At 41.3% G+C, this 10,816-nt stretch overlaps 2 protein-coding genes across 63 annotated transcripts in view; one reads left to right on the top strand and one right to left on the bottom strand.

Annotated features, from left to right (window-relative positions):
• Positions 1 to 10,816, bottom strand: part of LOC309341600 (uncharacterized protein) — a 99,523-nt gene that overhangs the window by 69,021 nt on the left and 19,686 nt on the right. For 15 of the 30 annotated variants that reach the window (XR_014156401.1, XR_014156402.1, XR_014156403.1 and 12 more), the window contains one exon: positions 1,213 to 1,314. The exons of 11 other annotated variants lie outside the window; for them this stretch is intronic. Coding sequence is in view for 6 of the 19 variants with exons in the window: in XM_081861310.1 (XP_081717436.1) it covers positions 1,213 to 1,238 (26 nt within the window). In the remaining 13 variants the exon portion in view is untranslated. Of the gene's footprint in view, positions 1 to 1,212; positions 1,315 to 1,745; positions 2,067 to 10,816 lie in introns of those variants that run through there. 4 more of the 30 variants (XR_014156416.1, XR_014156417.1, XR_014156418.1 and 1 more) reach the window with 4 other exon arrangements.
• Positions 1 to 10,816, top strand: part of ANK3 (ankyrin 3) — a 393,627-nt gene that overhangs the window by 375,492 nt on the left and 7,319 nt on the right. For 24 of the 33 annotated variants that reach the window (XM_081861089.1, XM_081861079.1, XM_081861106.1 and 21 more), the window contains 6 exons: positions 630 to 704; positions 3,213 to 3,344; positions 4,230 to 4,373; positions 6,633 to 7,290; positions 8,418 to 8,796; positions 10,216 to 10,383. In XM_081861089.1, the coding sequence (XP_081717215.1) occupies positions 630 to 704; positions 3,213 to 3,344; positions 4,230 to 4,373; positions 6,633 to 7,290; positions 8,418 to 8,796; positions 10,216 to 10,383 (1,556 nt within the window). The remainder of the gene's footprint in view (positions 1 to 629; positions 705 to 3,212; positions 3,345 to 4,229; positions 4,374 to 6,632; positions 7,291 to 8,417; positions 8,797 to 10,215; positions 10,384 to 10,816) is intronic. The other 9 variants (XM_081861084.1, XM_081861107.1, XM_081861083.1 and 6 more) reach the window with 4 other exon arrangements.

Below are 10,816 nucleotides of genomic sequence, written 5' to 3'. Positions count from 1 at the left end.
GAGCTCTCGTGGCTCACCTCGTGGAGATCAAGCCTAGTTTGTAAAACTTTCAACTTGTTGATCCTAGTGCATGAACTGTTGTGATTGCCTGTGAAGTGACTTACTGTAGTTCTCATTCTGTCATTGTCATCTGTATGTGCTGTCTTTTATACTCTTCTTTCTTCCTTTAAGTGAAGCCTATACTATAGACAGCTAGTGAAGCATGCTAAATACATTCATGTAATAGTTTTGGTCTTAGAAGACTTCATTTTGTGACAGCAAAAAAAAAAAAAAAAAACCCTCATTTTGTCAAACAGAGAAAACATTTTTTTCCCCTTTTAAGTACTGGTGGACTGTTTTCCACCACCCCACCAGTAGTTAAAGCACTGTTGAACAGTTGAGTAGATAGATTGTTGGCATGTTTGGTTTCATTTACACAATTAACATCATGTAGTTTGACACTCGGCCTTATAAAGGTGGCATTTTTTTTCAAATCTGTGACAAAAATATATTTATTGTAGGTTTTAGGGCACTCAGTCATTTTAGCAATTGATCTGAGCACCAGTTAACATAGTACAATGTATTAAAATGCTATTAGTGCTAAGAATTCTTTCACAGCACCTTTTTAATCAATAAATTATAAATCACAGGTCCACAGAGTCCATGTGAACGGACAGATATAAGGATGGCAATAGTGGCCGATCACCTGGGACTTAGTTGGACAGGTAAGATTTTATTTTGTGGTGATGATATTGCAACTAGCAATTCCTTTTGATACCCAGCTGAGGGTGTGTATGTGTGTGTGTTAGAGTGCAGTTTAGTCCTCAGGGCATCTTTTGTCTGCAGAAAAAGAGGGATACAGTAGACAAGCGAGATTGCAAGAGGTCTTTATGAAATGTGTTTTAGTAGTACTCCTTATATTATAAAATTTCCATAAACAAGGTTTATGGAAGACAATCTTACTTGGCTATGAGTGATCACCAAAGAAGAAGAAGAAGAAGAAGATTATAAAACTGGTGTTTATAAAGCATTTGTGACATTTGTATCCCATCATTTCTTCAGGGAGCTAAGTCTGATGTGTCAGCCACACAACCACCCTGTGCAATCAGTTAACATGATAGTAACCTGGTCAGGACACCCCTAGCGAGCTTCATAGCATTAGGTGGCCAAGCAGGAAACTTAGTCTTGAGACCATCACATGTTGCATGGGTTTTTTGTTCACAATTTTGTTACCTCATTATCTCTAGAATCCACTGCATCGGTCCTGTCTCCTCACAGGCCTCGGATATGGTAGGGTGGGCAGAGGTTAACGAGGTTTATTCTTCCTCATCTGTCCTGTAGAAATGTAAGAAATAAATACTTTTGAAGTAGCACAAAGGCCCTTTTGATAAAGACCTCTCTCCAAAGCAAAGCCAGCGAGTTAGACTTCTCTTCATTCTCACCAACTAGTATTGTAATATAGGCACTAAAAATTGTGTAGCTTCCAGAAAGGATCTTGACTGCACACGGGGCATCCAGGGCCATGAGAGGCATTGGTTGCAGCCATGTTGCCGTGGCAGTAAGGCAGCTGACCAGTCCTGCTCAAGGAGCAGGCAGATCTCCTGACGTGCCCCTCTTGTCCATTGTTGACAAAAGAATGGAGCTCTCATTGCTGCCTTCTCCTGCTTCCTCCTACATACCCCAGGCATGTCAGAAATATTTTATAGCTTTGTATACAATATTTGACAGTTTGGATTCAAAGTATTCTGTATGAGAGTGGAAGGTACCTGTTTGCACTTTGAAGACTCTTTGTGTGTTTGCTTTTGGCCATTTTCCCTCTCTCTGACTGCAGTTCTCTTGCTACATCATATACCTTTCCAGAGATTTATCTGAGTCTTCAGGGTAACTTACAACATGAGGAGGTGAAGACAAGTTAAGCCCTGGTGCATGCATGAAACACCAGCTGCAGTTCTTTGAGTTGAAGCCAATGTGTTGCTATGCCACATAGTAATTGTGAGGTCATCAGTAATTGTCTACCTGACTGGAAGCCTGACTTAGTCCTATTAGAACAGACTTCCTCAGCGTGCTGCTGATGTTTTGGAACACAACTCCCATCATCCCTGACAGTTGGCCATGCTGGCTAGGGTTGGTGAGAGGTATTGCACTTGGGCAAAAAAAATGAGAGGCACAAATACAAAATGGGTGACACCTGGCTTGAGAGCAGTACATGTGAAAAGGATCTAGGAGTCTTGGTTGACCACAAACTTGACATGAGCCAACAGTGGTACACGGCAGCTAAAAAAGCCAATGCAATTCTGGGCTGCATCAATAGGAGTATAGCATCTAGATCAAGGGAAGTAATAGTGCCACTGTATTCTGCTCTGGTCACACCTCACCTGGAGTACTGTGTCCAGTTCTGGGCACCATAGTTCAAGAAGGACACTGACAAACTGGAACGTGTCCAGAGGAGGGCAACCAAAATGGTCAAAGGCCTGGAAACAATGCCTTATGAGGAACGGCTAAGGGAGCTGGGCATGTTTAGCCTGGAGAAGAGGAGGTTAAGGGGTGATATGATAGCCATGTTCAAATATATAAAAGGATGTCACATAGAGGAGGGAGAAAGGTTGTTTTCTGCTGCTCCAGAGAAGCGGACACGGAGCAGTGGATCCAAACTACAAGAAAAAAGATTCCACCTAAACATTAGGAAGAACTTCCTGACAGTAAGAGCTGTTCGACAGTGGAATTTGCTGCCAAGGAGTGTGGTGGAGTCTCCTTCTTTGGAGGTCTTTAAGCGGAGGCTTGACAACCATATGTCAGGAGTGCTCTGATGGTGTTTCCTGCTTGGCAGGGGGTTGGACTCGATGGCCCTTGTGGTCTCTTCCAACTCTATGATTCTATGATTCTATGAGGTGTAGTCCGAAAAACCTAGAGAGCAGCAGGTTGGAGAAGGCTGTATTTAGACACAGCAGGAAACTGTGCAACCTCTTGACCTCTCTTGGGTGGGGTTTGTAGAACTGGTGAAGGAAGGATACAGCCCAAAGCTCCACAAACAGTGGCTGATAGGTTTCAGACAGCAGGATGAAATGATACCTGCTCTCTCAGAGGACTTTCTCCTTTCCGATTTCTATGACATGTTACACTGAAAAGGCAGAAATCTGAACCAAACTTGGTTTTTCCATGTGTGACCTGCTGAACAGAGTTTTCAAAATAAACTTTGTTATCTCTCTCTTCCCTCCATTTCCCCCATGTTATAGAACTGGCAAGAGAGCTGAATTTTTCTGTTGATGAAATTAATCAAATCCGGGTAGAAAACCCAAACTCTTTGATTGCTCAGAGCTTCATGTTGTTAAAGAAATGGGTGACCAGAGATGGGAAAAATGCTACAAGTAAGTTTCATAATTATTATTGTTTTAAGTATGTAGAAGTCCATATTTTGCTGAACTTCATACACAGACTAGACCCATCACTTAATGACTGTAGCCTCAACCAGTATGTGAGAATAAAATGCCACAGATCAGAGACTATAGATATAATTTTCAGCTCATACATTCATTCATACATTTCAATTCATGCATTCAGCTGTGGGTCATCAAGTTTTGAGAAGTCAAGGAATAAGGAATCTGCATGCGTGTGTGAACTGGATCTGTCTGGATAGGCTTAAAACAACACAATCTCACAGTTCTCACAGTGAGAACAGATGAAACTGCCTTATATTGAATCAGACTATTGATCCTTCTAGTCCAGCATTGCCACCTGTAACTGGCAGCAGCTCACCATAAGTCTTTCTAGCCCTGCGTAGAGATATCTGGGACCTTCTGTGTGCAAACCATGTGTTCCCCCTACTGAGCCATAGCCCTTTCCCAAAGTAGTTCTATGCACATACAATGGAGTGAGGAGAATGCTGTCCACTGTTTTAGAGATTGTGATAAGGCATGGCTATGGGAGATACTGCATGGCAATAGAATTATTCAATTTTTACAGTAGCATGCACTTATACACAGAGTATTGACGAAGAGCTGATTTGTGCTTTATAGGCACTCTACGACACCAATATTCGCTATGGTAGATACATGAAGTGTGAAGGTGAGACACATGTCTCTAAACACTTGGGAACGTGCACTGGAAAGTAGAGACTGGTTGATTGAATCCACTGCATGCATAAAGATTCCCATGCTATACATGTTACTGTTGCGACCACTGGCCATACTCATAGACAGTTACAAATTTCAGTTATGAAATACTTTTCATCTATTTTGTTCTTCCTTCCACAGCTGATGCCTTAACCTCTATATTGACAAAAATCAATCGGATTGACATTGTAACTTTGTTGGAAGGACCAATATTTGATTATGGAAACATTTCAGGCACCAGAAGCTTTGCAGATGAAAATAATGTTTTCCATGATCCTGTTGATGGTAACTGAATTTGTTTCATTTTGACCAATATTTATCCACACAGAAAGGTCTTTTCATCTAATAACATAAACTATGCAAGATGATACTGTTTCAAATAAAATATATATTTATTTATCTCAAATATAAAAAAAATCAGGGTATGTATTAATGAACACTTCAGAGTTGTTTGGCTCCATTAACTTAATTTGAACTCAGTCTAAAATTACTGTGAAATCGTTCCCTTTGGTAAAATTACAACTGCTTATTGTTTCTTTACATTCTAAAATTACCCTAATGGGATAATGAAATTCTGGTACTCTAATCAATGCCCAGATTTATGCTGAGATTTAACTTCAATTTTTGTTCTTCAACTGCGCAGATAGATCTGTACTACTGATCAGGTGCTAAAAACTAATTCTGACTTTGAAGATACATTAAGCTGCTTTCCAAATACTTCCTTTTTTGTTTTGTTTTGTAAGCTATGTTCTTCTAAACACTATGAAAGTCTCCCTTTTTCTTCTATTTTATTCAAACATGCTGTTTTTGCTGCCTTCTGCAAGGATTTTCTGGCTGTGTGCAGCGCTTATGAGCTTAATTCATCCCCAAGCAACATTCTTGGTCATTGAATCACCGCAGTGCAGAAATTTAAATTCTGTGGACATTTTAAGAAGTTTTCTCTTGAAATGTTGCTTGTGCCTTTTAATCAGAGACAAGTATCTTTTCTACAAAGAGAATGTGCTTCTCTGTGTTGCTGTCTATCCTTCCTCTCCTCTGAACCTTCCTCAAGCTTCTTGTCCTCACCAAGACCAGACTACCTCTTAACTTTCTCTCAGTTGATTCAGTTGCAGAACATGGAGACATTAGTGCACATTCTCTCCAGGCAGCACAATGTAGTGCTGATCTCTCTCCCCATCCCAGCCTTTCATCAGCTCATCAACTTAATATTTACCTCTGAGAATATGGTTTACAGTTCACTGTCATTTCATTTGTCTATGTTCAAGTCTAACTGCCAGAGCAGGGATGGTCAACCTCTGTATTCCTGGGGGCTGCTCCATTCACCAGCTGCTACTCTGGGCTTTGGGAGCACTTTTCACAGAAGCAAGCAGACCTCATTATGGATGATGAGGCTTCATAGCAAAGCTAGCAGTAAGGGCTCTATAGGTATGGAGCATTCACGTTCGGGTGGCAAAAGATCATTAATTGCTGGGTGGAGGAAGTAATGTCCTTCCGGAAAGATTCTGTCGTGAGGCTGATTGGTAGCTTGCTTTTGCCTTTTCAGGATGCTCTTAATATAGCTATACACTAAATTCTACATGCAATATCCTTTGGGCAAGTGTTTGTACGACACATTTATTAAAATTGGGGAGGTACTTCAGGGCTGATCAGGCTCACAGATCTCCAGCGGGCCATCCCTGTTCTAGATAATTATTGTTCTCTCTTTTTTGTTGCTTATGTTTTTCTTTTCTCTCTTTATTCAATCAGTGTTTCTGATTGTACCCATGTCACCAAGATCGCCTCAGTCTCCAAGATCACCAAGATCTCCTTATTCATCACAATCCTCTCATCTCTGTAGTTTTACCGTTCCCGAAATTTATATCTAGATCCTCCCTACCCTGTAGTTTTTGTTTTAGATTTTGACTACAGTCTCTGAGAATATGCTATACTTTTCTATCCTCTTTAAGGTTCATTTCCATATTTCTAACAACTGCGTTATCATGATGCAGTGATTAAAGTTGAAGTATCTACAGATGATATTTCACATTTGTAATGGTATAAAGACAAGTAGTTTTATCTTTTGGAAACTGGATGATAAAAATGTACACCAATTTTTAAGAAAACCTGTCTGTCTTGCTTTATAACATAATTCATTACATTTAAACTTTTTGAGTAAATCCAAATACAAGCAGAAAAGTTATTTTGCCACAAAATACCACTCTTGATATAAAAAGACAGCAAGCAGCAATCCAGATTCAGTCCATTTGCTATTGAGAAGAGAAATATAATACTACTGAAATTACTGGAAAACCATTAATTGAAAAATTGCAACCATGTGTGCTGTAGGCCAATAGTAATAAGCTGTGCTGTATTAGCCATTTCATCTACTTTGGTTTTGTTGCATTCTTTAAGGATGTTACATTCATTATTACATTCCTAATTAAAGTGTTGTTACCATTTCATACATTTTCCACATTTTACATAATTAACTGGCCACTCTGCATGCTTGATTATATGTCACGCCATACTTCATTGCAATCAGTCCAAATGTGCTGTCTTCCATAGGTTATCCCACCATCCAAGTGGAACTGGAAACTCCCACTGGGTTGCGCTTCGTGCCACCCACCCCTTCCCAGCAAGATGATTTCTTTAGCGATTTCTCTAGCATAGAGTCACCCCTTAGAACTCCCAGTAGACTGAGTGACGTGTTAGTAACTCCACAGGGAAACATAGATGATACAGCAGCAGAACCTCCAGTGGTGACTGAAGAAGACACTTCACTGGAAGACGGCAAACACGATTTCTCAGTGCCTAGAGAAGGAGCATCTAAAGATGTAGGCCAGATCCAATTGGATGAAATGGACTTTAATGATTACCCACGCTATCTTGGTAGTTATGCCGAGGTACCAAAACAAAAGCTAAGCCAAGAGACTAGTCCAACTTTAGTGAGAACTGAGCAGCAGGAGAGAGAAAAGTCTGGTACTGATGAGATGACGGAAGAAAAGCTTAAATCTCTGTTTGAAGACATTCACCTTGACGAAGTAGTTGAGTCTGAGGAGATGACAGAAGAAAAAGTCTTGTCTATTCTTAAGTATGTGCAGCAGGCAGAACAGGAACTGTCTTCAATTACAGGTTGGCAGAGTGAGGCCTCCAGCGTCAATGTGGAGCCGCCAACACCAGGACGCAGAATAAGCGGTGAACTGCTGGATCGACTAGATGACAGGTATGAAAGTGCTCAACTAACCAAGTGTTCTCATTTTGAAAACACTTATGACTTCCCCCCCCCCAACCCATGGTCATTGTATTTCTAGATGAAGTACCTATATAATGCTTATGTAAGGAAGCAGCAATCCAGATTTTAAGGCACTGATATTCTCAAGGCAGATTTACAATATGGCATTTAAAACAGTGAAATCCCAAACACTGTTAAGATGGGGGGGGGGGTGCACAATAAAATCGGGCTCAGAACAGAATGGGCAGCAGGAAATACATAAGCCTAGTTCCCAAAGGAACAGAAGAATATTTGACCACTTTTCCAATTTCAAGAAAAGTAAAGTAAAAGTTGCACAGGCCTCCTGGAGAGAGGATGGGTATACTGAAGTCCCAGAGCAGTGACAAAAAAACCTGACCCTGCTCTTTTTGCATTTGCATTGGATGCTAAAGCAAAATCCAAAGGTGATTATACTTTTAGGAGGGTCTTGTTAGCTGATCTCAATACTCTGGGTAGGGAAGGAAATTATGTAAGGGGATATGCTTCCTGAAATAAGCTAGGGCTAAAAGATCAAAACCATCACTGGTAAAATGCTAATTAGCCATACTGGCATGTGGATATATGAATCTTCCTTATGCTATTAACAATCAAGCACACTGTTGGCAGCTACCATCCAAGGTCTTGGGGGCAAATGCTTTTCCTACACCTGCTTACTGAAATCCTTTTAAGAGGAATTGTAAGTGACTAAACCTGGGACATTTTGCATGCCAAATTTATTGCAGAGCTATACTCCCTCCCACTGTACTTAATGGAAAGCTCTAGTCTGAATTGTGTGTTAAACACACACACAAACTATTCTGCTCTTTGTTTGAGAAACCAAAACAGCAGAGCTTCCTTTGCCTTCAGATCATCATCAAATTTTCTCTGAGCCATAGAAGCTCATTGGTAGATATTGAGCCTTTGGTGCATATTCTCATTCTCAGCGTAACCAGCCTCACAGGTTTTTTGTGAAGAAAATATTTAGCCATATATGTCACCCTGAACTCCTTGGAGGAGGAAGGGTGGGACAGAAGTACAACACATAAATTAACACTTATCTATTTTCCAGTGCTTGATCATGTTTGCTTTGTCTCTTGTAGCCCTGACCAGTGTAGAGATTCTATTACCTCATATCTCAAAGGAGAAGCAGGAAAGTTGGAAACCAATGGAAGCTACTCAGAATCTACAACAGAAGCAAAGACTAAGCCTTTCGTTCAGGAGTCTGCAAAGAGCCTAGGAAAACAGAGCGACAAGGAAACTGTGAAACCAAAAACGCAAAGTTCTCTCCGAACTGAGCAGCAAACCATCTCATTAACGTCGCATCAGAAATCTTTACAAGAGGCAAGCAAGCCAGCAGTCGATACACCTAAAACCTCTGTGCCTGTCAGCATGAAAAAGACGAGCTGGAATACTTCCGATGACAGCAAGCTGAGACCAAAAGCCCAGGAAGAGGAAGGAGCAACATCGTCCGAACAAAAGGTATAAATGCCATCCGCCTTATTTTGTGTGGGAGTTTTCATTCTTAATTCAGCTAAAGCATTGTGAATATAGAATGAACTTCCCTCTGTGGCTTCCCTTTTATATTTCTCCCCAAAAACTTCCCAGCTAGGGCCAACCATGCAGTGCTGAAACTTCAGTTTAGAGAGCGACAGAGTTTAGTGATCTCCCTTCTCTTACGCAAACTCCATCCCTCTTATCAGCCACTTAAAAAGCCTCGCTTAAACCCAGGTTTAAGCTTTCCTTGAAATGAAAGCAGAGAAGCAGGATTTTGGTGAGGGAGCAGGAAGAAATGATGGGGGTGATTTTGAGCCTGCTCAAAAAACTGCAAAGGGTCCCTTCTGAGAATCTGGCATTTGCCCCCAAATGGGTTAAAAAACCCCAACTCTCAATAAATCTTTCTGAACCAAGGAATGTGTGTGCATGCTGCTCACTGTTGGCAGTGGAGAGCAGCCTGCAGCTACTGAAAGTTAGGTCAATGAAGGAAACTGTGATGGAGTCAAGGCTCTTGCTCAGCCCCAAACCTATTTTGGAGACTGGTCAAGGGACCTCAGAGGTCTAGTGCCCCATCAGGAGAACCCTCTAGACATGAAGCCAGCACCCCATGAGTCCTGCTGGCCACCCAGGTCCATAGACTCAGCATAAGAGAGGACTCTGAGGAAGCCTACATAAAGGACTAGGGTTGCGGTGCCAAGCTCTCCAGGGAGAGCTTGCCACAGTTGAGACAGCCACAGGAGCAGATGGAAGGCAAAAAAATTAAAATGCTCTTTACTCTCTTCTCTACCCTCTGTCGCAAGTTCCTTGTGGGCTTCTACTTAGAAACAGAATTATTTCTGCTAATATTCTTCAGTCTTTTGGCTTTTTGTATTGCTTCTGCAAACCGTGGTTTGCAAATGAGGAGCCAACTACAAGAGCCTTCCCATGCCCTTCCTCCTTCCCTGTAGCCCTGAACATTCCTAAACAAGAGTCTCCACTTAACCAGAATTTGAAACCCTGGTCTTGTGCCCAACCCCTGATATACAATCAATGGTTTGCTGATGTAATATAAAACCACACTTGAGATCAACAAGGGACAAGAGGGGGGAAATGTGCACTGGAAGTGGGAAGGGAGTACATGTCCCCAGGGGTGTGCCTCCCTGTCAGTAAACTATGGTTTGCATGTAGCCTGCCACGCATTTATGGCTATGCCAGGCTATACCTGTACAAAACTGTGGTGTATTTTGATGTATTTTTAAGGCAGCTCTGAATGCAGAATGCCGACCTCACTTGTGGACATGGCAAAATGCTCCTAACTGAAATATTACCTACCCTGAAAGCAAGATTGCAGACATCCCCCCTATGGTGTTTTTCAGGATGAACTAATGTTGGGTATAACCATTTTCCCCCTCTATTCCTGCTCAGATTCATGTTTGTCTTTTAAATGAGCTGGTAAAATGTACTAAAAACTGCATTTATCAGGAGTATAGTGAGAGTGACAGTGACAGTGACATTGAGATTCAGAGTGATTCAAGCTCAGATGAAGAACAGAGAATCACTACAAGGGTTTATCGGCGACGTTTGATTCTGAAGGTATCGCATGACTGTAGTTCCCACTGGCATGGAGTTGGTCTTGGACTGCAGTACTAATAGTGTTCACATTATACTCCTTCTCTTGGTGTGGTATGTATTTCATAACTGATGGCTGCCCCTTGTATAATCTTAAGACTTGTGGTGGAAAACAACCAAATTGCACGATGGGTTTCCTTTGGTAATCCCACTGTGTGCAGCATGACTTTGCCTCTATAGGTGCACTTTGACTAAATATATACAAATGCCGCTCAGTATAGTGAAATTATAACCTGGATCAACAGCAGTTTTGCAACTATGACCATTATAGCTTGGCTAGTAACAACTGTGAAATATATATTAATTCTGATTTTGAAGCTGAATGTTGGAAGATTTGGGACAGATAAAAGAAAGTACTTCACACAGCTATGGCACTCCTCCCACAGGAGGTAGTGGT

This window comes from Podarcis erhardii (genome assembly GCF_964252035.2).
Source record: "Podarcis erhardii genome assembly, chromosome: 5".
In the NCBI taxonomy this organism is placed as follows: domain Eukaryota; kingdom Metazoa; phylum Chordata; class Lepidosauria; order Squamata; family Lacertidae; genus Podarcis; species Podarcis erhardii.
This window is presented reverse-complemented; position numbering and strand designations above follow the sequence as displayed.